Genomic DNA, 27101 nt, shown 5'->3' with positions numbered 1-27101 from the left:
CCCAGCTGCAGCCACTTCCATCATCAACCCCACAGTATATCAGAGGGCCGGTTTCCAGTATTTATCGCCAGATCGTTACCAACTATGGTGAAGTACCTGGTCTCATGCTCCTCGTGTTCTAGTAAACTTCTGATTACTCCTGAATAAGGATGGGAATCGAAGCCCCATGAAGCTCTCATGGGGCTTCATGTAAATGTGCCAGAAAAATGAACGAAGCATTTGGGGCTTCGAAACCACACAGAACAGCGGCATCTGGTGGCATAATTTACTCCACTAAGTTCCTTGCCCTTGTAACACTTCAGTGTGGAAATAAAACAAAGACAATGTTTGAAGATTTGTGAGAAGTGCTTGTGTTACATTGTGAATGCCATCTATAAAGTGAGAATGAGTGCTTGTGAACCAGAATCTAACATGACTGGGTGGGATACATGTCATAGATTTTTATTTAAAAACAGAATTTTCTCCACTGTGCTGGGCTTCAGCCTGTTTCGTCTTTGGCTGACGATTTCGCCAGCCTTGGTGAAGATCCTCTCACAAGGCACAGATGAAGCTGGTGATTATAGAAACTTCATTGCCAGCTTGTAGAGATGTGGGTATAAAACTTTGTGGGTAACCCATTGGGATGTGAGGTTCCTTTAAGTACCTAGAAGGACATTAATAGCCTATTGTCATGCACCAGTTTAAAATGAGCAGAAGTTATGATGAGGATTCTAATTTTTACTGTACCTCTGAACCTCCACTGTTGCACTGGCAGTTGTGCTGGTCACCTGCTGTTGAACCCCCACATGCCTGTCCAGCAGGGCCCAGAGACTACCATCTTCCTGCTGACTTGAAGGACCTTCTCTAGGTGGCGACTGTGGCTGTGCCTCTGGAAGTTGCGCCTGCATTGTTGCAGCACACTCTTTAGTGAGTCGCTCTATGGCCGTGTGGGCAGAGCCTTGGCTGCAGAACCCCAGCTCTTTAAACCTTGGGTCCAACAAGGTTGCCATTGACAGAGCAGTGACCTTCTCCAGAGCTGAAAACCTCTCATAGAGATTGTTCTTCAAGTTAGTGGCCAGTTTTTCACCAAGTGGGTGTGTGATCTGACCACACCTGCTTGAGATGTAATGTTTCAGCATTTTGACCATGGGAATGACTTTGGATGCTGACACTCGTTTTTCTGTCGAAAGCTCAACTGTGGCCTCTTGAAACGGTGAAAGAACGCTCAAGCAGTGGTGTATGGCCTGGTAGTCCTCTGAGGTGAGTGGAGGAAGGTCTGTATGTAGGATGGCCAGAGCTGACCCCAGTGGCTCTCTCTCCTTAAACAGCCTTTCCAACATATTAAATGTGCTGTTCCATATTGTTTCCACCTAAGATAAGACAGCAAGCACATTTTAAAGGAGAGAAGAAAGTAACACAATAAACAACTGCAAAAAAATGTACTATCTTAGATAAAAAAAAAAAAAAAAGTTTCACCTCTTGTATTAATTTGTGCTCTGGCCTGGCCAGCTGTCGCTGCATCTCTGACAGCTTCTCCTTCGCTGTGGTGCTGGACTTAAAAAGACCAACAATCCTACGCCCCTTACTTCGGATATCCTCTAGTTCAGGGGTTTGGGCAAGGGACTTTTTCACCACCAAATTAAGCATATGTGCAAAACACATTATGTACCGAAGTAGTAATGTATTAGCACACGCAACCATGTTGGGAGCACAGTCTGTAACCAGGCCTGTCACCTGGAAGAAAGATTACAACATGTTCACAAATCATGTATATTAGGTAGTGGGAGGCCATATTGATGAATGATATTGTACTTTATTGATCTGGCTCGCACCTTCCCTTTAATTCCCCATTCTTCCATGAGAAGATTTTTGGCCTCAGCCAAGTGAGCTGCAGTGTGGGTTTGGGGAAACTTCAGAACCCCCAAGACCACAGAGGCCAGCTCCACCTAGAATGAACAAAATCAAACTGAGATACATAAACCAAAGCATTGCACAAAGCAGGGGATACCTACCTCCTCGGTGATAAAATGGCATGTTACAGCCAAGTAAGCGTCCATGTTAATGGATGTCCACATGTCTTTTTTTTTCTTTTTTTTTTTTTCCTCGAACTTGTCCTGTCCAACAGCTAGGCAGACAGATGAGAGCTGAGGGCCTCTTGGGTTGGACATATTTTACTTTAACAAGAGGGGTTATTAATCTTCAGACAAACCAAAGGTATGTCTGAATAAACCCCTTTTGTAATTGAGGCCAAACTTTATTAATTTCAAACATGTCTGAAAATCTTTGGTGTTGGACCGGACGGAAAAGGAAAGAGGGGAAGAAGAAAGAGGGACGTTAGAGAGAGGGGGGGTAGGGGGTGATAATAGGAGGGGAAGGGGGATAAGACCATGAAGCAGCATAAAGCAACAAGTTTACTGGTTGTTAATCATTATGGTAAGGTTCAAATGTAAAAAAAAAACAAAACAAAAAAAGGGCGGAGCCTGTCCACACACACACTCAAATGTTATAAACACACCTGTTAGTTGCAAAAATGTCCACCTGTCGACATGTACACAAAACAGATAGTGTTCACACGCATACTTATGCCTTAAAACCAACTAGTGTGAAATATTTCAGTCATTCAGTCTGTTGAGCTAACACCTGTGCTCAGGTGAGTGTTTATGTTCTTCTAAAATGGATGGTGGAACGTGAAAAGAAGGAGGGAGAGTGCCCAGCCATCCCCACCCCAAGACCCCCACCGCACCAGCAGCGGCAGCCGGATTCCCCCCAACACCACACGGGAACCGGCAGGGAACAACCGCCGCCCGGGCGACCAAGCCCGCCACCCAGGCCAGGGCCAGCAGGGCCGCCGCAAGGCCCCCAGAGCCAGAGAGCAGGGAGGCACGGAGGGAAAGAGGGCGCCGCCCCAGCCCAACCAGGAGAGCAGCCCCCCCGCCGCGCCGGGAGAACCCAACGCAGGGCCCCACCGGAGAAGGACGCCCACAGCCCCAGACGAGCACCCCACCACCACCCAGGAGTTCCGGGCATCCCCCCGCCCCAACCCCAGGTACGGGCCAGGACCCCCCAAGGGAGACCCACTCCGCACCCCAGGCAGCCATCCGCCCGGCCCACGGTTGGTCCAGGGAGGAGCGAGGCAGGGGCCCGCCGCCCCCGCCCAGGAGGGGGGAACCCCGGGGAAAAAAGAGGGCCCACAAGGTGTGTTGTAAATATGGCCCGACCAGGCTCGGCCACAGTTGGAAATTTGGCGGGGCCCAGCACTCAGGAGCAAGGACCAGAACCCACCCCCCAGGGACACGAACACCCCCGGCTCAGATGTAATGTGAACCCCCCCACCGCGCGGAGAGAGCACCGCCGGGCCCAGGAAGCCAGCACCCCGGGGACACAGCCGCCGTTGCAAAGGGGCCCGTACCCCCCACCAGGGAAGAGGCAGGGGACAGATGGTCCCAGGTCCCACCTTCCTTGCAAAATGTGTGTGCGTGTATGTGTGTTTGAGAGAGTGTGTGTGTGCATGTGTGTGTGCTTATGTTGGGATGTATATATTGAGGGGGGAGGGGTGTGTGTACTAAGGGGGGTGCGGTTAAAATTGGCGGGTAGGGCACTAAGGGGACGTCTCCTGATTACTCACAGTGACGTCCCCTCACCCTCCCCACCAAGGGGCCCTAAATGTCTAAGGTGCGGTTAAAATTGGCGGGTAGGGTGCTAGGAGGACATCCGCTGCTTGCTGGCAGTGATGTCCAAGCACCCCCCCTACCAAGGGCCCCTACATGTCTAAGGTGCAAATAAAACCGAAAGAGGGGGGGCCCACTCCATACGGCAACCACAGGAGGGGGGTCACTGCCTAGTAACCCCCCCCCCCCCAAGGCTCATCGCAGGCTAAGCCCCCCACCCCCTCACCCTATTATGAGGTTATATGAGGAAGGGGGTAAGTTGGGGACAGATGATAGACTGTCCCCCGGTGGTCAAACAGCCGTCCCCCGCCCCCACCCCCAGCAAGGGGGCCAGGCCCACCCAGCCCCGGGGCCCCACCCCCGGAGGCGCAGACACCCCAGGCCCAGCACCACCACCCCCACACAGAGAGAGGGGAGCCAGAAAGCGCCGGCCCCCCCCGGAGCAAGCCCAGGCCCCCACCCCCAAACGCCGGCCCTAGAAGAGCTCTGGTCAGGCCTCGACGGGACCGAGGCAGCCAACCGGCCGGGGAAACCGCCGATGGCCTCAGCGGAGACCCCGACCCGTCAACCCCCCCTGCCCCGTACCAATAGTGCCCCCCCCCCCCTCCCCCAGAATGCCCCCCCACAGGACAGGGCCGACAAGACCCCCACCCCACCCCACCCCCAGACCCCGCAGCCCAGCGGATGACACCCAGAGTGACCGGGGGCCCCAAGAGGGTTGTCCCGTCCCGCCACAGAGCCAGGGAAGGGCCGATCCCAGCCCCAGGTGTAGACGGGAAGCCCATCCAGCGCCGCTGGGCCCCCCCCCCGAGCAGCGCCCCCCGCCAACCCCCCCCAGCACAGGCAAAGGGACCACCCCCCCAAGCCAAGCCAGACCACCACCCCACCCCCCCCACCACGCACCCCCACACCCAAGCCCAGAGGACCACGCAGCGCCCCAGGCCGCCCCACCCAGGCGCCGGACCCGACCCCCCGACCAACGGAGCCCCCACCACCCCCGGCCAGGCACCGGAGGCCCCGACCCCCACCCCGGCCCACGGCAGAAGGGCAAGGAGCAGCGACGACCATGCCCCCCCCACCCCCTAAGTCACGGAGTTAGCTATGGGAGACCAGAGAGACCGAATTCTTTCAAAGTTACTTGAACTTTGGGCTGACATTTTTTCCAAGCTGATATGATCAAGCAGCAGATTTCTGTGTTGACTTATATTTATATTTTTTTTGCTTTTCCAATTTATTAAAATAGTTTTTTTAGCAATGCAAAGAGTTATGAAAATGATAGAGCCTAATCCTCCTTCTACATCGATGGCACTCATGTCACCAAGCACACAAAGTGACGGTGAAGCTGTGATTGAAACCTTAAGCCAGACTGATAGATCGGCACATACCTGCTGCCAGAGAGCCTGGACAGGCGTGCAGAACCATAGTGCATGCATGTAATTGTCGGGTAGATTACTGTCACAGTGCTGACAAATGTCTGAGTTACTGAGACCCATCTTGAACATCCTCTGTCCAGTGTAGTAAATTCTGTGAAGAGTTTTGAAATGGATTAGATGCAGATTTGGATTTTTTGTCATTTTAAAGGTGTTTAGACAAAGTTCTGACCAAAAACTTTCATCTGTGCTGATGCTCAAATCCGCATCCCATTTTGTTGTCGGAAGTGAAATATTGTTATCTAAATTACATAAAAGTTTGTATATTTTGGAGAGAGTTTTATTCATTGAGAAATTGATCAGAGTGGTAACTACATCTGGTAGCTTTAAATCGTTGTCTCTGTATTTAAACTTTTTAGTAATAATTGATTTAAGTTGCTGATATTCCAAGAAGTTATATATTCCATGTTTGTCTTGAAGTTCCTGGGGAGTTATGAATCTTCTATCAATAATTATGTGCTCTAGTTGTTTTATGCCCCCTGCTTGCCAAGCTGGGAAGTGGATAATTTTTTTGTTTATGAGGATGTCTGGGTTGTTCCAGATGGGTGTCATTTTGCACGGTTGAATTGATGATTTTGATATTTTGAGAAATTCCCACCAGGCTGTTAAAGTGGCATTTATATTAATACTTTTGAAACAATCCTGTTTTTTAACTATTTGACTAATAAATGGAAGATCTGACAGGTTGATCTTTCCACATAACGCCTGTTCCAAGTCTAACCATGAGTTGGTTTCTGGATTATTTTTTAACCATTTTAAGATGTATTGTAATCTATTTGCAAGAAAGTAATTGTGGAAGTTAGGTAATTCTAATCCTCCACAGCTTTTTGCAGATTTTAAAGTTTTTAGACTAATTCTTGCAGGTTTATTGTTCCATAGAAAGCTTGATATGGATGAGTCTAATGTTTTGAACCATTTTAATGGCGGTTGTGTGGGAATCATTGAGAAGAGATAATTAACCTTGGGTAAGATTTTCATTTTTACCGTGGCTACCTTGCCCATAAGGGACAAAGGCAGGTTGGTCCAGCGTGTTAGGTCGTCCTGTATGTTTTTCAGTAATGGGGTGTAGTTTAGCAGCACCAGTTCTGATATTTTGGGGGAAAAATAAATACCTAGATATTTTATATTGCCTGATTTAACTGGTATTGTGAGTCCTTGCTCCGCATTACTGTTCAGTGGTAATAAAACAGATTTATTCCAATTAATGGAATAGTCTGATATAGAAGAGAATTCATTAATGATTGTTGCCGTTTCATTTACAGAATGTATATTACTTAAAAACAGTAATATGTCATCTGCATAGAGACTAATTTTATGATGGCTGTGTTTGGTTTTAATTCCTTTAATACTCTCATTCTGTCTTATTGCTGCAGCTAGAGGCTCGATAAATATTGCAAAAAGCGAGGGGGAGAGTGGGCAACCCTGTCTAGTTCCTCTTCCAAGAAAAAACCTGTTGGAAGTCTGTTTATTAGTTCTAACTGATGCATTGGGGTTGTGATATAATATTTTGATCCAATTGATGAATGATTCTCCAAACCCAAACTTATGGAGGGCAGCAATGAGGAACTTCCAATTTACTCTATCAAAGGCTTTTTCAGCATCCAGTGATAGTATAGTCATTTCCTGGTTTTTGATGGTGGCAAAGTCTATTATGTTAACGAGTCTGCGGACATTGTCATCCGAGTGTCTGCCTTTGATGAATCCAGTTTGATCAAAGTCAATTATGTGAGGAGTGACTTTTTCTATTCTCTGTGCTAGTGCTTTGCAGATAATTTTTACATCTGCATTAATTAAAGAAATGGGGCGATAGCTTGAAGGACTCGTAGGGTCTTTGTCTGGTTTTAGAAGAAGGATAATGTTGGCAGAGTTCATGTTAGGTGGTAGAGATTGGCTTTCATTGATAAATTTTACCGTTTTATAAAACGTTGGTGCCAGTTGTTCCCAGAATTCCTTATAAAACTCTGCAGGAAAGCCGTCAGGCCCTGGTGCTTTACCATTAGGCATAAGTAACAGAGCTTCATGAAGCTCAGACAACGAGAGCGGAGAGTCTAAATTTGTGATTTGATCTTCGTTTAACTTGGGCAGGTTTATATTGTTGAGAAATGAGTTGATGCTTTGTTCTGATGGATTGATCTGTGGAGTGTATAAGTTTTGATAAAAGTCTTTAAACGCATTATTAATTTTTACCGGGTCATGGGTGACATTCCCTGTTTGGTCCATAATCGAAGTGATTGTTGATTTTTCTTTATTAATTTTAAGCTGATTAGCTAGAAATTTGCCAGATTTATTTGAGTTTTCATATCTTTCCAGTCGAAGCCTTTGTATCTGGAATTGTGTTTGTTTATTGATGATGTCATTTAACTGCAGCTTTAAATTTTTCAGGTCCCCCAGTATGTGTTCCTGTGCAGAAGCAGCATAAGCAGTCTCCAGAGTTTTTATTTTATTTCCTAATTCTAATAAATCTGCTTTCTCCTTGCGTTTTTTATGCGTTGAATAAGAGATGATTTTCCCTCTCATGACTGCTTTTGCTGCTTCCCAAAGAATACTTGGTGATATTTCAGAAGTATCGTTGAATTCTAAGAAGGTTGCCCACTCTTTTTTAAAGAATTCAATAAATTCCTGGTCTTTTAACAGAGACGTATTAAACCTCCAGGTTGAACCCGAGGGTCTGGGTACTTCCCTTGAAATAGTAACAGAAACTGGTGCATGGTCACTGATAATAATTGGATGAATGTTGGAACTTTTAATTTCTTTCAAAAGGGAGTTACTGACTAATAAATAATCTAAACGAGATTGTGAATGGTGAACTGGAGAAAAAAAGGTGAACCCCTTAGTGCTTGGATGACATGAGCGCCACGCGTCGCAGAGACCCAAATCATTCATGTACTGCTTTAGAATACTTGCAGACTGCCATGTACGCTGGTTTGCTGCTGTGCTGAGTCTGTCAAGTTCAGGGTCCAAAACAAGGTTGACGTCTCCTCCTATAATGATTGTGGAGTCAGAGTGAACTGAGAGTGAGGTGAAGAATCTGTGAAAGAAGGAAGAGTCGTCAACATTAGGACCATAGATGCTGGCGATGCAAAAGTCTTTATTCTGAATGGATATATTAATGATTACAAATCTGCCTTCTGGGTCAGTAACTGTATCCTTATGAGTAAATGTAACATTTTTATTAATCAAAACTGCAACCCCTCTTTGTTTGGAGTTGAAACTGGCAGAATACATAGCTGGATACTGGGAACAGCACAGGAGATGACCAGCTGATAATGATAAATGGGTCTCCTGCAGCAGAGCTATATCTGCTTTAAGATCATTCAGGTGATTTAACACTTTCAATCTCTTTGGCCCAGAACCAAGTCCACGCACATTCCAGCTAACGATGTTAAGACTGTTCATAGCTGTTCTAACCGGGAGAGTGCAAGGCTAAATAGTGCGTGTGCCCGTCCGTGTGCGCGTGCCCGCTGTGCGTACCTGCTACACTGACAAGCGCTATGCGTTGTGGGTGAACGTGTCTTGGCTATGAGCTGCATGTTATGTGCGTCCTGTGTGAGCCTAAGTGAGGTTTTTGCAGTTTATCAACGTGTGTGTGCGGGATCGCGTGTGCATGCTCTTATGCGCGCTAGTATGCGCGCGCGCCCGTTCCGTGCATAAATAAATACTCACCGTGGTTGCGTTGACTTTACCTGATTCACATATGAGGACATGGGAAGGGGGGGGGGACAAGAGGAAAGAGAGAGGGAAAGAGAAAGAACAAAAAACAAAAACAACGAAACAACAACAGAAACATGAATGTGAGAGAAAGAAAAAACACTTTTCCTGAGAGGTGTGGATTATTGATGATCCGATTATTTCCTATTCAATTAACTAAGTTTGCGGGTTTCTTCTGGGCAGCGCAGATGTCAGTGCGCCTCTGAAAGCCTTCAGCACAGCCAGGGTGTTACCTCTGGTTCCCGGAACAGCTTGCCATTCACAAAAAGTTTATCAACGGCAACCACTGCACGGGCTCCAGCAGACAGGTGCTTCCTCCTCAGCGGGAAGAGGATTTTCCGCCGGCGGAGGATCTCGCCTGGAAACTGATCATTCACGCTGTAATGTGTGTCTTTCAGCTCTCGCCCTCTGCTTTTTACCTGCATCTTTTGTTTATAATGTTCAAATTTAGCAACAATAGGACGGGGACGCTGATTGTCCGGCCTTTTTCCTCCGAGCCGGTGAACCCTGTGGAAGGAGATCTTCTGGACTTCTTCCTTGGGGAGTTTCAGGTGGACCTCTATAAAGGACTTAACAATGTTCTCCGGGACTTCCCCTGCCTCTTCTGGAATCCCTGCGAACACTAGATTGTCCCTCATGCTCCTCGCCTGAAGATCCAGGAGGGTTTCCTTGATGGATCGGTTTTCCTCAGAGAGACGGGCGGTGTCGTGGCCCAAGATCTTCACGGTCTCTCTGAGGGGCCTGGTTCTCCGCTGCGAGCTCCTGCACCTGCTGTTGGCTGAACTCCAGAGACTCTCGCAGACCTTGGAATTCCTTATGGAGGCTCTCCAGCAGATTTAAACGGCAATCAAGGCTGGAGAGCCTTTTATCAATTGAATCCAGGATATCACTCATGTTGCTGCCTGGGGAGGAGGCAGCCCCCGGGGAGTCTTCGGGACGGTTGCGTTTGGTGGACGGAGTGGCGGTGTTGGATTTCTTCGTGAGGCAGGTATTGAAACACTCGTCGATGTAATTCTCCAGATCCTCCAGGTCCTCCAGGTCATCCAGGCTGGCAAATGCTTGACAAACTTTTTCAGATTTTTATTTTTTAAACTTTCTGGATTATTTAAATATGGCGGTGTAATTAAATAAATCAAAAATGTTTGTTCACAACTTACGCGCCGCCAAGTAAACTCACCACACTCCTCTCGTCGGCTCTCGCGATACTACAGCATCACGTGCTCCTCCGGCTCCAGCTGAACTTTGCGAGCGCAAAACATGTCTGCTGTAAGGCTGACAGCAGAGGCCCTGCTAACCACATCTAAAGCCTTCTCCTTTTTGGCTTTATACTTCTCCTCCACCATTGTCCTCAATGCCTTCCTATTAGTAATTATGTAGGATGGGTACAACAGGTTGACATAAGCCTAAAAGTGACAAATAAAATACAGCTTATTATATCCAGAAAGACATAAATAATGTAAATGCTATATAATATTAGCCACCTTACCTTGAAGCCCTTGTCTTCAACAATTGAAAATGGTTGTGCATCCATTACAATCATATCCACCAATGCAGAATCAAGTTCTTGCTTTCTTGACACTGCAAAATATACATATGAAGATTAAAAAAAATAATAATTGTAGAAGCTGAGCCTCGAACCCACAACCTAAGCATACTCATGTCACTGATTTTTCCACTGAGCTATCTGTTTAAGTTCATACTTAATGTGCCATTAGTTGGATATATTCTTATTACCAATATGAGGTGGATTGAAGGCTTGATTTGCCGACTGCGGAGTTTCAACATGATGAACCGAGTGGAGATGTCGCATCATGGAGGATGTACTGTCATTAAATGCAAATTCATGTTTGCAAATTAAACATTGCACCTAAAAAAGAAATGGAAAGAATAAAAATGTTTCCTTTCAACTGACAGACATACCCATAAAACTGACATAATCAGCAATGGCTACTAATAAAATAACGTTAATAGTGTATTACCTTATTTGGAGAAATCAAGTTGAAATGATCCCAAGCCACAGAACGTTTTTTACCGGGTGCCATGACGTTGATTCTTACGATACACGGGAAACAACAGAACTGGTCGGGAAACGTTGTTTGGGATTCATCTATATTTATAGACAACATCGCGCCCTTCTGATCGAACACACCTGAGATCTGAAACCTGGTTCAGGTGAATGATGCATTTGGCGCGTCATACGTCATCAATCACGTGATCTGCGCTGGTTGACACAGGCTTCAAAACATTGTGCCGAAACACTCTGTTTCATGAAGGTGAACCGCGCGCCGAAGCCCCGTGTCAAACGGGCCATCCCTACTCCTGAACTTCCTACTCAAGCTATCATTTCTGTCTTTAGGACAAATCTCTGCAACCAACCCCCTGCCTGGGTCCAGTTTCCACCTCGTTCATTCCCAGCCATCATCACGCCAAGTCCTCCAGCCTCGCCGTGCCACACGCCACACTCGACCACCGCTCCACCAGCAGTTCTCTGGGACCACCCCCTGAACAAGACCCCGCTACAAGAGGGATACTTACCAACAGTCCGCTCCTCGCCACAGAACTCCCGCTCCACGGATTCCCGTTCATCCTCGGCAAATAAAATCCTTCATTGCCAACGGGCTTCAAGCGTGATCTTTTCGGGTTTCAGCATCTGGGTCTATTTCCGTTCTCAGTCAGGACAGAATGAGAGCATTATATGAATTAAAACCAAACACAGCCATCATAAAATTAGTCTCTATGCATATGACATATTACTGTTTTTAAGGAATTTACATTCTGTGACTGCTGCAGCTTCTTTCGGCTGTCAGGTGTCGGCCAGTCCCTGACTGCGCTGACCTTGGCTGGATCCATCTTTACCGCCCCTGCTGACACAACAAAACCTAGGAAGGTGACGGTGGAAACGTGGAACTCACTCTTTTCGGCTTTGACGTAAAGGTGGTTATCTAGAAGTCGCTGGAGGACTGCGGAGACATGGGAGACATGAGAGTCCAGGTCCGGGGAGTAAATCAAGATGTCATCCAAATAAACATACACAAAATGATCCAAGAAGTCCCTGAGGACATCATTGATCATGGCCTGGAAAACGGCGGGGGCGTTAGTGAGTCCAAAGGGCATGACCAGGTATTCATAGTGGCCTCTTGGGGTGTTGAACCCTGTTTTCCACTCGTCCCCCTCTCTGATCCTGACCAAATGATAGGCGTTACGGAGATCGAGCTTAGTAAACACCCTGGCCTGCTGGAGCTGGTCGAAAACAGAGGACATGAGCGGCAACGGATATCTGTTTTTGACGGTTATGTTGTTGAGCGCGCTGTAATCTATGCAGGGTCGAAGGGTCCCATCCTTCTTTCCGACAAAGAAGAACCCGGCACCAGCTGCGGATGAGGATGGACGAATGAGACCCGCTGCCAGAGATTCGTCAATGTATTTATTAAGCGCCTGGCGTTCCGAAGCTGAGATTGAATACAGGTGTCCTTTAGGAATGATGGATCCCGGAACCAGGTCGATGGCGCAGTCGTAGGGGCGATGGGGTGGAAGGCTCAGAGCCCGGAATTTATTGAAGACCTCAGACAGATGATGGTAACATGAGGGTATTGTGCTCAGGTCAGGGGCCTCTGGACCTGGAGCAGAACGAACAGGAACAGGGTTATTGTCTATGATGGTTCGTTTACCTGCAGCATGGGGACTTTTGTGTCCGTCACATCCTGGCCCCCATTCTAGTATTTTCCCGGTCGCCCAGTCCACCCGGGGATTGTGCTCACGCAGCCAAGGAAATCCCAGAACCAGCTTCCTAGAGGAGCCCTCAAACAGGTGGAAAGACATGATTTCTGAATGGTTTCCTATGGACAGTTTGAGGGGTTCTGAGACATAAGTGATATTAAAAAGACCCCTCCCATGGAGGCCCCGGGCCTGGATGGGTCTGTCCAGAGGCTGTGGCTTAAGACCTAAGCTGACTGCCAGCTTCCAGTCCATTAGGCTGACATCAGCCCCGGAGTCAATGAGAGCTACGAGAGCTGTGGAGGAGCCGTGGTGGGTCACCACTAATGACGTGAGGCTCCGTGTGCGTCCGTCCATAGCGGAGATCTGACTCACCGTTGCTGTTTTTTTCACGGGGCAGGAGAAAACGGGATGACCAATCTCCCCACAGTAGAAGCACCGGCCCTCCTGCAGGCGTCGCTGTCGTTCCTCCGCCGAAAGTCGTGTCCTTCCCACCTGCATGGGCTCTTCACAGCTGTCCGCCGTGACGGAGGGATGCGGGTCGGCTGAGAATCGGCGGTGGTTTCGTCTTTCCGCGGATTCAGCCCCGCGAGAAGACCTGCCTCCTGATGATCCGCTGCCGCGTCGGGAGACGAGTTCACGGAGTCGGTTATCCGTGCGGATGGCGAGAGCGATCAGAGAGTCAAGACCCTGAGGTAAATCCAACGGAATGAGCTGCTCCTGAATGCGCGGAGCCAGCCCTTTCATGAAGACATCATACAGCGCCACCGAGTTCCACCCGCTCTCGGCTGCTAGGGTGCGGAATCGGATGGCGTAATCGCAGACAGAGTCCCCCCCTTGGCGTATGATGGTGAGCTCACGGGCTTTATCCCGGCTGGTTGACACCGGGTCGAAAGTGTTCTGAAGCGCCTCCTGGAAGGCGATGAGAGATGAGCAGAGCGGGGAGTCACGAGCCCACTCAGCCATGGCCCATGCATGAGCCCTCCCCGCTAGATGGGAGATCATGAAGGCGATTCTGGCTCTGTCAGAAACGAAGGCATGGGGTGAATGTTCATAATGAATAGAACAATCAGTGAGGAAGGGCTTACACAGTCCAGGTTCTCCAGAGTAACGATCGGGAGGGGCGAGCTTGATTTCCTGGCTCCTGACAGGCATGGAGGTAGGAGGAACTGGGATGGAAGCAGAGGGTCCCGGAGGAGGGATTGTCCAGGGGGAACTTGAACGGAGGTCTTGAACTTGGGTAGAGACCTGAACCATATAAGACGCCAGGGCCTTCTGGAAGTCCTCCTGTTGAGAAAGGCGGGCTTCCAGGCGTTGCAGGATGGATGTTAAACTACTGCTCTCTGCTGAGTCCATTCTGGCCTGTTTGTACTGACAAGGCAGAACACAGGACTGGACTCAGATGCAGAGCTTAAGGATTTAATTTCTTGAATCAAGAGAGAAGCTAGCTTTGGCAGGTGAAAGCACATGACAAACAGGCACAGGACAAAGGGAAACACAGGCTATAAATACATGAGGAGGGGAGGCACAGGTGGGAATGATCAGGGATGATGAGGCAGACACAGGTGTGGGGAGCAGACACAGCAGGAAGGGGAAGGTCTGGAACGAGAGGTAGGTTAGACTTTCAAAACAAAACAGGAAACCCCACACGAGACAACAGGAAACTTGACGAGACATGACATTCTGTAAATGAAACAGCAACAATCATTAATGAATTCTCCTCCATATCAGACTATTCCATTAATTGGAATGTCTATTTTATTACCACTCAACAGGAATGCGGTGCAAAGACTCACAATACCAGTCAAATCAGGAAATATCAAATATCTAGGTATCAGTTTTTCCCCCAAACTATCAGAACTGGTGCAGCTATACTACACCCCATTACTGAAAAATATACAGGACGATCTAACACGCTGGACCAACCTGCCTCTGTGGCGTATACTTATATAGAATGGTAAATGACGCATACTTATATAGCGCCTTTCTTCCTACAAGGACAAAGCGCTTTACAGTCACAGACCCATTCACCCAGTCACACACACATTCACTCACACATTCACACACATTCACAACCTGCCTCTGTTCCTTATGGGCAAGGTAGCCACGGTTAAAATGAAAATCTTACCTAAAGTTATTTATCTCTTCTCAATGATTCCCACACAACCGCCACTAAAATGGTTCATAACATTAGACTCATCCATATCAAGCTTTTTATGGAACAATAAACCTGCAAGAAGTAGTCTAAAAACTTTAAAATCTGCAAAAAGCTGTGGAGGATTAGAATTACCTAACTTCCACCAATACTTTCTTGCAAATAGATTACAAGACATTTTAAAATGGTTAAAAAATAATCCAGAAACCAACTCATGGTTAGACTTGGAACAGGCGTTTTGTGGAAAGATCAACCTGTCAGATCTACCATTTATTAGCCAAACAGTTAAACAGGATTGTTTCAAAAGTATTAATATAAATGCCACTTTAACAGCCTGGTGGGAATTTCTCAAAATATCAAAATCATCATTTCAACCGTGCAAAATGACACCCATCTGGAACAACCCGGACATCCTTATAAACAAAAAAATGATTCACTTCTCAGCTTGGCAAGCAGGGGGCGTAACATCACTAGAGCGCATAATTATTGATAGAAGATTCATAACTCCCCAGGAACTTCAAGACAAACATGGAATAAATAACTTCTTGGAATATCAGCAACTTAAATCAATTATTACTAAAAAGTTTAAATACAGAGACAACGATTTAAAGCTACCAGATGTAGTTACCACTCTGATTAATTTCTTAATGAATAAAACTCTCTCCAAAATATACAAACTTTTATGTAATTTAGATAATAATATTTCCCTTACACACCACCGCATGGTGGTGTGTAAGGGAAATATAAGATGACTCTGGAGGTCAGGAAGAAGAAGAGAGGGAAAACAGAAAAGAAGACTAAGTGGTGGAAGCTACAGAATGAAGAAACTTGTGAGGAATTTAGGCAGAAGTTGATACAGGTCCTGGGTGGTCAGGATGAGCTTCCAGATGACTGGGAAACTACAGCAGAGATTATCAGGGAAACAGGTAGGAAGGTGCTTGGTGTGTCATCTGGAAAGAGGAAAGACGGTAAAGACACTTGGTGGTGGAATGAGGAAGTACAGGAATGCGTCCAGAGGAAGAGGTTGGCTAAAAGGAAGTGGGATGTAGAAAGGACTGAGGAAGGTAGACAGGAGTACAAGGAAGCGCAGCGTAGAGTGAAGAGAGAGGTGGCAAAGGCCAAACAGAAAGCTTACGATGAGCTATATGACAGGTTAGACCCAAAGGAAGGAGAGAAGGACTTGTACAGGCTAGCAAGACAGCGAGACAGAGATGGGAAGGACGTGCAACAGATAAGGGTGATTAAGGACAGAGATGGAAAGGTGCTAACAACCCAGGAGAGTGTACAGAAAAGATGGAAGGAGTATTTTAAGGAGCTGATGAATGAGGAAAATGACAGGGAAAGAAGGGAGGAAGATGTGGTTGTTGTGGAGCAGGAAGTAGCAGAGATTGGAAAGGATGAGGTTAGGAAGGCTCTGAAAAGGATGAAGAGCGGAAAGGCCGTTGGTCCTGATGACGTACCTGTGGAGGTATGGAAGTGCTTAGGAGAGACAGCAGTGGAATTTCTAACGAGGTTGTTCAATAGGAATCTAGAGAGTGAGAAGATGCCTGAGGAATGGAGGAGAAGCGTTCTGGTCCCGATCTTTAAGAACGAGGGTGACACGCAGAACTGCAGCAACTATAGAGGAATAAAGTTGATGAGCCACACAATGAAGCTGTAGGAAAGAGTAGTGGAAGCCAGACTTAGGAAGAAGGTGGAGATTTGTGAGTAGCAGTATGGTTTCATGCCCCGTAAGAGCACCACTGATGCCATTTTTGCTTTGAGAATGTTGATGGAAAAGTACAGAGATGGTCAGAAGGAGCTGCATTGTGTGTTCGTAGATTTAGAGAAGGCGTATGACAGGGTGCCGAGGGAGGAGCTGTGGTACTGTATGAGGTCGTCTGGAGTGGCAGAGAAGTATGTCAGAGTAGTTCAGGACATGTATGAGAGAAGTATGACGGTGGTGAGATGTGCTGTAGGTCAGACAGAGGAGTTCAAGGTGGAGGTGGGACTACACCAAGGATCAGCTTTAAGTCCCCTTTTTGTTTGCTATGCTGATGGACAGGCTGACAGACGAGGTAAGACAGGAATCTCCCTGGACAATGATGTTTGCGGATGACATTGTAATTTGCAGTGAGAGTAGAGAGCAGGTGGAGGAACAGCTAGAGAGGTGGAGGTTTGCTCTGGAAAGAAGAGGCAAGGTCAGAAGAAGGTCAGTCATAGTAAGACAGAATACATGTGTCTGAAGGAGAGGGATCAAGGTAGAAGCGTTAGGTTACAGGGGGCTGAAGTGAAGAAGGTGCAGGAGTTTAAGTACTTGGGGTCAACAGTTCAGTGTGATGGGGAGTGTGGAAAAGAGGTGAAGAGGCGAGTGCAGGCAGGTTGGAGTGGGTGGAGGAAAGTGTCAGGAGTGTTGTGTGACAGAAGAGTGTCAGCAATACTCAAAGGAAATGTGTACAAGACAGTGGTGAGACCAGCTCTGCTCTATGGGTTAGAGACGGTAGCAGTGAGACAGAGACAAGAGGCTGAGAGGAGGTAGCGGAGATGAAGATGTTGAGGTTCTCCTTAGGAGTGACCAGGTTAGACAGGATAAGGAACGAGTACATCAGAAGGACGGCTCATGTTGCCTGTGTTAGCGACAAAGTTAGAGAAGCCAGACTGAGATGGTTTGGACATGTTCAGAGGAGGGATAGTGGATATATTGGTAGAAAGATGTTGGAGATGGAGCTGCCTGGCAGGAGGGCAAGAGGACGGCCAAAGAGGAGATATATGGATGTCTTAATAGAGGACATGAAGTTGGCTAATGTTAGGGTAGAAGATGTTCATGATAGAGTGAGGTGGAAAACGATGATTCGCTGTGGCGACCCCTGATGGGAAAAGCCGAAACAGAAAGAAGAAGATAATAATATTTCCCTTCCGACAACAAAATGGGATGCGGACTTGAGCATCAGCACAGATGAAAGCTTCTGGTCAGAACTTTGTCTAAACACCTTTAAACTGACAAAAAGTCCAAATCTGCAGCTAATCCATTTTAAAACTCTACACAGAATTTACTACACTGGACAGAGGATTTTCAAGATGGGTTTCAGTAACTCAGACATTTGTGAGCACTGTGACAGTAATCTACCCGACAGTTATATGCACGCAGTGTGGTTCTGCACACCTGTCCAGGCTCTCTGGCAGCAGGTATGTGACGATCTATCAGTCTGGCTTAAGGCTTCAATCACAGCTTCACCGTCACTTTGTGTGCTTCTTACATTTTTCGATAGTAAAATCTCAAATATTAGACATAAGTTAAATCAAGTTATTCCTACTATCAGCCCACAACAGGCTGAAGCGGTAGAAATGGAGGCATCCATAGAGACCTCTGTAACATTAGACTGCTTCACTGCTGTGGATCAAGCGGAAATAACATCAATTATTACGTCCTCCAAATCCTCAACGTGTCTGTTAGACCCAATTCCCACTAGACTTTTTAAAGAAACTTTTCCCCTAATTAATGATCCCATATTAACAATGATAAATGCCTCTCTGGAAACGGGTTACGTGCCACAGTCTTTTAAATATGCAGTTGTTAAACCTCTTCTGAAAAAGCCCAGTTTGGATCCTAGCATCTTGGCCAACTATAGACCGATATCAAACCTGCCCTTTATTTCTAAAATCCTAGAAAGAGTTGTAGTTAAGCAGCTTTACTGCCACCTACAGGACAACAGCCACTTTGAAGACTTTCAGTCGGGGTTTAGACCTCACCACAGTACGGAAACTGCACTAGTTAGAGTCTCTAATGACTTGTTATTGGCCTCAGAAAAGGGACTACTTTCTATTCTGGTCCTGTTGGACCTCAGTGCAGCCTTTGACACTATCGACCACGGTATTTTACTCCATAGATTAGAGCAGGACATAGGGATCAGAGGATCTGCTCTCCAGTGGTTTAAATCCTATCTGTCTGATAGGTATCAGTTCGTTAATGTAAATGGACATTCCTCTCAGAGCACTCGAGTCAACTATGGAGTCCCACAGGGCTCAGTCTTGGGACCGATCCTGTTTACGCTTTATATGTTACCCCTAGGAAACATAATCAGGAAACACAGCATTAATTTTCATTGTTATGCCGACGATACGCAGTTGTATTTATCCATGAAGCCTGACCAGAATGACCAGATAGAGAAACTGAACGCCTGCATCAGTGACATCAAGACCTGGATGACAATTAATTACCTCCTCCTGAACCCAGAAAAAACTGAGGTCATTATACTTGGTCCTAAAAACCTCAGAGATGCTCTGTCTGCTCAGATAGTCTCCCTGGATGACATAAGTATAGCCCCCAATTCCACAGTTAGAAACCTTGGGGTTTTACTTGACCAGGATTTATCATTTAAGGCTCACATATCTCAGCCGTGTAGAACTGCCTTTTTTCACCTGCGGAATATTGCTAAGATCAGAAATATACTTTCTAAGAGTGATGCTGAAAAACTCATCCATGCATTTGTTACGTCGAGGCTGGATTACTGTAACTCCTTGTTAGCAGCGTGTCCTAAGAGTTCCTTAAGAAGTCTCCAGCTTGTTCAGAACGCAGCTGCTAGATTGTTAGCTGGAACCAGCAGAAGAGATCACATCACTCCTGTGTTAGTTTTGCTTCATTGGCTCCCAGTTGATTCTAGAATTAAGTTCAAGATCCTCCTGTTAACCTATAAGGCCTTACATGGAATGGCCCCGTCCTATATTAAGGACCTCATAGTCCCTTACCAACCAATCAGAACACTTCGCTCGCAAAATGCAGGACTGCTTGTGGTTCCTAGAATTAGTAAAAGTACGGTTGGAGGTAGAGCGTTTAGCCACCAAGCCCCTGTCTTATGGAATAAACTCCCAGCTCATGTAAGAGAGGCCGACTCAGTTTCTACATTCAAAGCTAGACTGAAAACATTCCTCTTTGGACAGGCTTATTGTCAGACTAGTTAGTATTCAGAGATTATTTAACTTAATGTTAGTTTGTTTAAATTAAACTTAATAATAACTATTTCTTTTAAAAGGCTGCTAGAAGTTGAAGCTGGGGTAACTATGGTGCACTGGGGTTCTGTCCTCTTTCCTGTTTTTACTTCTACCCTTCCTCTATTCTTGATCATAATTTATCATTTAGTTCTCCATGCCTCTGTTTGGTGCAGTGCGATTCATGTATTGTCCCTCTTTTCCCCTCCTGGGGAGTGGGAGTGCTTCCAGACTCCAGTTGGCTCATCCGTGCTCCAGTTCCTGACCGTTTACCTCGCCTTTGCTCCTGCTCCTACACCTGGCTGTGGATCCTGCCTCTGGCTCATCTCTGGCTCGTCTCTGCTCTGTGCCTGACCGAGTACCTCGTCTCTGCTCCTGCTCCTACACCTGGCTGTGGTTCCTGTCTCCGGCTCGACTCGCGCCTTTGACTGTCCCTACAACCACGGCTGGATGAAGCTCGTCTGCTGGACTTTTATATATGTAGTTGTAGATATAGATAAGTTAATTCTTCTCTAAGAGTTCTGGTAAATCGCCTGTCCGTCCTGGGGGAGGATCCCTCCTTCATGTGGGCACCCCTGAGGTTTTTTCGTTTTTTCCGGAATCCGGTTTTTTTGGGAGTTTTTCCTTACCGCGAAGGGGGGTCTAAGGGCAGGGATGCCAGTATAGCTTAGTCAGTTTGTTAGTTCATTTTAGTATTTTTCTATTGAACTCTTTGTATTCGTGATCCTTTTGATTTCATGTTTTACTTCGAAGCCCATCGAGACGACTGTTGTTGTGATTTTGGGCTATACAAATAAAATTGAATTGAATTGAATTGAATTGGTGACATGAGTGCCATCGATATAGAAGGAGGATTAGTATCTATCATTTTCATAACTCTTTGTGTTGCTAAAAAACTATTTTAATAAGTTGGAAAAACAAGAAAAATATTAATATAAGTCAACACAGAAATCTGCTTGGAAAAAATGTCAGCCTAAAGTTCAAGTAACTTTGAAAGAATTCAGTCTCTCTAGTCTCCCATAGCTAACTCCATGACTTATGGGGTGGGGGACCTGGTCGGTCGCTGCTCTTTGCCCTTCTGCCGTGGTTCAGGGTGGGGGTCGGGGCCTCCGGTGCCCGGCGGGGGGCGTTGGGGCCTCCGTTGGTCGGGGGGTCGGGTCCGGTGCCTGGGTGGGGTGGGCTGGGCCGCTGCGTGGACCTCTGGGCTTGGGTGTGGGGGTGCGTGGTGGGGGGATGTGGAGATGTGGTCTGGCTTGGCTTGTGGGGGTAGTCCCTTTGGGGTGTGGGGTTGGTTGGCGGGGGATCAGCCCTTCCCTGGCTCTGGGACGAGACGGGACAATCCTCTTGGGACCCCCTCTGGGTGTCATCCGCTTCGGGGTCTTGGGTGGGGTGGGGAGGGGGGCTTGTCGGCCTTGTCCTGTGGGGGAGCGTTTTGGGGGGGAGGGGGGGCCCACTATTGGTACGGGACCTTGGGGGGTTGATGGTACGGAGTCTCCGCTGAGGCAATCGGCTGTTTCCCCGGCAGGTTGGCTGCATCGGTCCCGTCCAAGCCTGACCAGAGCTCTTTTAGGGCCGGCGCTTGGGGGTGGGGGCCTGGGCTTGCTGCTTTTTGGCTCCTCTCTTTCTGTGTGGGGTGGGTGGTGCTACTGCTCAGGGAGTGGGACCCCTGGGCTGGGGGGGACCTGGGCCCTATGCTGGGGGGGGCTGGGGGATGACTGTTTGACCACCGGGGAACAGTCTACCAGCTGTCCCCAACTTACCCCCTTCCTCATATAACCTCATATTAGGGTGAAGGGGTGGGGGGTTTAGCCTGCGATGCGCTTTGTGGGGGGAGCTACTTGGCGGTGGTCCCCCTCCCATGGATGCCGTATGGAGTGGGGCTCATTCGGTTTTATTTGAACCTTAGACATGTAGGACCCTTGGTAGGGGGGGTGCTTGGACATCACTGCCAGCAAGCAGCAGATGTCCTCTTTTCCGCCAATTTTAACTGCACCTACGACATTTAGGGCCCCTTGGTGGGGAGGGTGAGGGGACATCACTGTGAGTAATCAGGAGATGTTCCCTCAGTGCCCTACCCGCCAATTTTAACTGCACCCCCCTTAGTACACACGCCCTTCCCCCCTCAAAATATACATTCCAACATAAACACACACACATGCACACAAACACCCAGACAAACACACATACATGCACACACATTTTGCAAGGACGGTGGGACCTAGGACCATCTGTCCCCTACCCATTCCCTGGTGGGGGGTACGGGGCCCTTGGCAACGACGGTTGTGTCCCCTGGGTGCCGGTTTCCTGGGCCCGGCGGTGCTCTCTCCCCTCGCGGGGGGGGTTCACATTACACCTGAGCCGGGGGTGTCCGTGTCCCTGGGGGGTGGGTTCTGGTCCTTGCCCCTGGGCGCTGGGTCCTGCCAAATTTCCAACTGTGGCAGAGCCTGGTCGGGCCCTGTTTACAACACCCTTTGTGGGCCCCTTTTTTTCCCCCGGGGTGCTCCCCTCCCGGGCGGGGGCGGCTGGCCCCTGCCTTGCTCCTCCCTGGACCAACCGTGGGCCGGGTGGGTGGCTGCCTGGAGTGCGGACGGGTCTCCCTTGGGTGGTCCTGGCTCGTACCTGGGGTTGGGGCGGGGGGATGCCCAGAACTCCTGGGTGGTAATGGGGTGCTCGTCTGGGGCTGTGGGTGCCCTTTTCGGGTGGGGCCCTGCGTTGGGCTCTTCCAGCGCGGCGGGGGGGCTGCTCTCCTGGTTGGGCTGGGGTAGCGCTCTTTTTACCCCCATGCCTCCCTGCTCTCTGGCTCTGGGGGCCTCGCGGCGGTCCTGCTGGCCCTAGCCTGGGTGGCGGATTTGGTCGCCCGGGGGGTGGTTGTTCCCTGCCTGCTGCCGTGTGGCGTTGGGGGGTTCCGGCTGCGACTGCTGCCGCGGCGGGGGTCTTGGTGTGGGGGTGGCTGGGCACTCCCCCTCCTTCTTTTCACATTCCACCATCCATTTTAGAAGAACATGAACACTCACCTGAGCACAGGTGTTAGCTCACCTTTGCACTAATAGTTTGCATGATTGAAAGAATGAAATATCTCACACTAATTGATTTAAAGGCATAAGTATGCGTGTGAACACTATCTGTTTTGTGTACATGTTGACATGTGGACATTTTTTGCAGCTAGCAGGTGTGTGTGGACAGGCCCCGCCCTTTTTGTACTACATTTGAACCTTACCGTAATGATAAATAACCAGTAAATTTGCTGCTCTATGCTGCTTCATGGTCTTATCCCCCCCCCCCTCCTACTATCACCCTCCTACCCCCTCCCCCCTCTCTAACATCCTCCTTTCCTTTTCCGTCCGGTCCAACACCAAAGATTTTCAAACATGATCGAAATTAATAAAGTTTGGCCTCGATTACAAAAGGGGTTTATTCAGACATACCTTTGGTTTGTCTGAAGATTAACAACCCCTGTTGTTAAAGTAAAATATGTCCAACACAAGAGGCCCTCAGCTCTCATCTGCCTGCCCAGCTATTGGACAGGACAAGTTAAAAAAAAAAAAAGTTCTGACCAGAAGCTTTCATCTGTGCTGATGCTCAAATCCGCATTCCATTTTGTTGTCGGAAGCGTAATATTATTATCTAAATTACATAAAAGTTTGTGTATTTTGGAAAGAATTTTATTCATTGAGAAATTAATCAGAGTGGTAACTACATCTGGTAGCTTTAAATCGTTGTGTCTGTTTTAAACTTTTTAGTAATAACAGATTTAAGTTGCTGATATTCCAAGAAGTTATTTATTCCATGTTTGTCTTCCCCCTTAAACAGTCTTCCCCCGCTTATTTGTGTTTCAATATTAGCGGTTTCACCTATTCGCAGATATTTTTCAGTCATGTGACTCCTCTGGTTTGTATGAGACTTTTGTGCTCAAAGGAGGTGCTGCGGGGGGAGAAGAGGAGTGCAGATGAAGAGCACGCCAGCTTCCTTACTGGCTGCTAAGGATTTCACAGCTATTCCCACCGGCTCCTGAATCGCTGGAACCCTTGTGCTATCCTAGGCACTTTAACGTTGGGAGTTGGGTCATCTAGACCAGTGTTTTTCAACCAGTGTGCCGCGGCACACTAGTATGCCGTGGGAGATGGTCAAGTGTGCCGTGGGAAATTGTCCTCATTAACTGATCTAAAAACATTTCCCATCTCCAGGATTTCAGCTCTCTGTTCATCCAAAAAGGCCCTGATAAAACACTGAGGAGTTAGGAATATAAAAGATGTAAAATACATTTTCTTTACATTTATTTTATTTTATTAAAGACATTTTGATAAGAATGACTGTACAGTACCGCGATTCAGCTGCACCTTCGGCTGTATTTTGGAAAAGTCCCGTCCCTTTAACTGTCTCCACCAATCATTCTTGGGGAGCTTAATCACATGTCATCAGTCTGACCAATTAGAAGTGGTTAAAGTCTTCACTTCCTTGTCCCGATTTAGCTCGTAAAGTCGCTCAGTTCTAACAAAAATAGCAGCTAAAGCTCGTCTTTAGCGGTGTAGCTTTGCACAGAATCCGGTATCAGACCGTGGAACAAGTGAACAAAACACTGAAGCTCCGAAAACCGATCTCCAGCCGTTTTATGCACTACATCTCCCATGATGCATTGGGTCATGAGATTGACAGCGCACAAGGAGATCTGTTGTTAAACGTCTTGAAACAACGAACACACATCAATCTGTTTTTAAATCTTCTAACTTAACTTTTATCGCATTTTTTAGAAAAAAAAAACAGCTGCAGTTTCCAGCTTTTTCTGACACAATTATCTCAAAAATGCATGTGAGATTGTGGAGGTACTGTAGATCAATACAGACCATGAGTTTCTCCTTTTTTTTTTTTGGGATGCTGGTGTGCCGCGGGATTTTTTTTAAGGTTAAAGTGTGCCGTGGCTCAGAAAAGGTTGAAAAACACTGATCTAGACCCACTAGACAGTGCTCTGAACCTTTTTTCTTCAATGATTTGTGATCTTCACTGGTGTCCATGGATTACATGAAATCTTTCCACCTTTATCCACCTTTGTCATGGTAGGGAGAACACGTCAATGGAAGGGGGGGGGGTCATCTAAGATAGCACAAGGGTTAAAGTCATTATGTCATTATACATAACATTCCCACAGGCTATATTAACTGCAGTTTACTGAGTCACTTTAATGACAATAATATTGAAATTATAAATGAATGACTTTTATCATTTGCATATCAGAAAAAGTACATTGAATATTATATTATATATAATATATATAATGTATAGTCTACATCGTGCATTTATCTCTAGTTTTTATTTATTAATTTTATTTCATGTGTATTGTTAAAAGCACATGTTAATAGACTAGTGTCCCATCCTCCTCTTCTGTCCTCAGATGTGCTGCTAAATCTTTTCTCAGTTCATCCTGTGCAAATCCTCCTGTCGCCCACACATCCCAGCACATTCCTGCACTGATGAAGCAGCATGATAGATGACCCTACCCTTCGATGGACGTGTTCTCCCTACCATGGCAAAGGTGGATAAAGGTGGAAAGATTTCATGTAATCATGGACACCAGTGAAGATCACAAATCATAGAAGAAAAAAGCTTCAGAGCACTGTTTAGTGGGTCTAGATGACCCAACTCCCAATGTTAAAGTGCCTAGGATAGCACAAGGGTTACAAAGATCCCACTATCCTATGCGCAGTGTTGAGGAAATTGTTGCCCAAATGGCAGGTGCAACAGTAGTTTCTGTACTGGATGCAAAGAACTCTTTCTGGCAGATCAAAATTAGACAAGAAGTCCTAGATGTAGACGACGTTCAGCACACCATTTGGACGTTACATGTTCATACGGATGCCGTTTGAATATTAACTCTACCAGTGAAGTGTTCCAAAGAACTATGGAACAGCTCTTTGCAGGTTTTCCATGTTCAGTGATCGTAGATAACATCGTTGTTGGGGGCCGCAACACTACAGAACATGATGTCAACTTAGAAAAGGTGCTCAAGCTAGCGAGAGAAATAAATCTTAGACTGAATCCAACTAAATGCAGATTTCGCCCAAATGAAGTCTGCTATGTCGGTCACATCTTTACGAGCAAAGGCCACAAGGCTGACCCCGCTGCGACTGCTGCTATCACCAACATGACACAGATGTTGCCTCACTACAACGCTTTCTTGGCATGGTGAACTAACTCTCTAAGTACATTCAAAATTTTAGTGACATGGGGTATGGTAAATGGCGTATACTTATATAGCGCTTTACAGTGCCTAGGATAGCACAAGGGTTACAAAATACATAAATCAAAATAAATAAATAAAAAAAGAGCTGTTTATGGTAAATGATGTATACTTGTATAGTGCTTTCTCTACCTTCTTCAAAGCGCTTTACAGTCACAAACCCATTCACATATTCACACACACATTTAGACACCTAACCCAAACACTGGAGCCAACCTCCCACCAACCTAAAGACTGTTAGTTTGTATTGTTCTGTCACAAGCAATGTTTCATTTAACCCTTGTACTATCCTAGGCACTTTAACATTGGGAGGTGGGTCATCTAGACCCACTAGACAGTGCTCTGAACCTTTTTTTCTCCAATGATTTGTGATCTTCACTGGTGTCCATGGATTACATGAAATCTTTCCACCTTTATCCACCTTTGTCGTGGTAGGGAGAACACGTCAATGGAAGGGTGGGGTCAAGTGTTTTGAACATAAATGTTTGTTGAGAGCTAAAACATGTTAATGTTTGTTTTCTGCTAAATACACTGACCAAAAATATAAACGCAACACTTTTGTTATTGCTCCCATTTTTTATGGTATGAACTCAAAGATGTGAAACATTTTCCACATACACAAAATAAGCAGTTCTCTGAAATATTGTTCACAAATCTGTCTAAATCTGTGATAGTGAGCACTTCTCCTTTGCCAAGACAATCCATCCCACCTCACACGTGTGCCATATCAAGATGCTGATTGAACAGCATGATTATTACACAGGTGTGCCTTAGACTGCGTTTGTGTGATGGGTCTTGTGTGGCCGTCAAAGGGTTTGTGTGGCGCATCCTAAGTTTTTGACGCTTCTTGAATTTGTGTGGTACTCTGTGAGAGCTACCACTTTGTATATGTGCTCCACTTTGGATAAATACTTTGGAAAGAAGTTTTATCTTGGGCAGGGGGATGTTATGGCTGTGGCCGTATTTGGTTTTGTTCATTCTGTTTGTTCTGGGTTTTTTTTTTTTTTTTTTGTATCAGAGTGGGACTTTTGTGTTTTTGTGGAAGTTTGTATGTATGTGTGTCTGATTATATTTCAGGTGTTGTGCTGGAAAGGGTGTGGCCTTCATTTGGACCCAAGCTGATGGAGGCAGCCTTCAAAAGCACCTTGTGGACCTCCAGCCTGTGAGAAGGGAGCTTGGCTGCGACGGTCTCCACTGCAGCTTGGCACGCTTCTCCATTTTACTTTTTAATTCTTTGTGTTTTGTGTTTA

The 27101-nt window shown here is 46.8% G+C and overlaps 1 protein-coding gene across 1 annotated transcript; it reads right to left on the bottom strand.

Moving 5' to 3' along the window:
- Positions 1 to 425: 425 nt before the first annotated feature.
- LOC111947694 (zinc finger BED domain-containing protein 4-like) lies at positions 426 to 11017 on the bottom strand. The gene is made up of 7 exons (XM_023957112.1): positions 10520 to 11017; positions 10045 to 10363; positions 1992 to 2054; positions 1812 to 1925; positions 1456 to 1713; positions 727 to 1349; positions 426 to 643 (listed from the first exon to the last, which is right to left on the bottom strand). The coding sequence occupies exons 2-7, from the start codon at positions 10126 to 10128 to the stop codon at positions 532 to 534; spliced, it is 1254 nt and encodes a 417-aa protein (XP_023812880.1). The 5' UTR covers positions 10129 to 10363; positions 10520 to 11017; the 3' UTR covers positions 426 to 531.
- Between the last annotated feature and the right edge of the window lie 16084 nt (positions 11018 to 27101).

Source organism: Oryzias latipes, chromosome 7 (genome assembly GCF_002234675.1).
Source record: "Oryzias latipes chromosome 7, ASM223467v1".
Lineage (NCBI taxonomy): Eukaryota > Metazoa > Chordata > Actinopteri > Beloniformes > Adrianichthyidae > Oryzias > Oryzias latipes.
The sequence above is the reverse complement of the archived record's forward strand: the minus strand, read 5'-3'. Positions and strand labels throughout refer to the sequence as shown.

Coding starts and splice junctions, on each gene's coding strand:
- LOC111947694 (XM_023957112.1), bottom strand. CDS start 10,128: ATGGTGGAGGAGAAGTATAAAGCCAAAAAGGAGAAGGCTTTAGATGTG. Junction 2,055..10,044: donor CTGTCAGCCTTACAGCAGAC/ATGTTTTGCGCT, acceptor AAAAAAAAAGAC/ATGTGGACATCCATTAACAT. Junction 1,926..1,991: donor GCCATTTTATCACCGAGGAG/GTAGGTATCCCC, acceptor TGTTCATTCTAG/GTGGAGCTGGCCTCTGTGGT.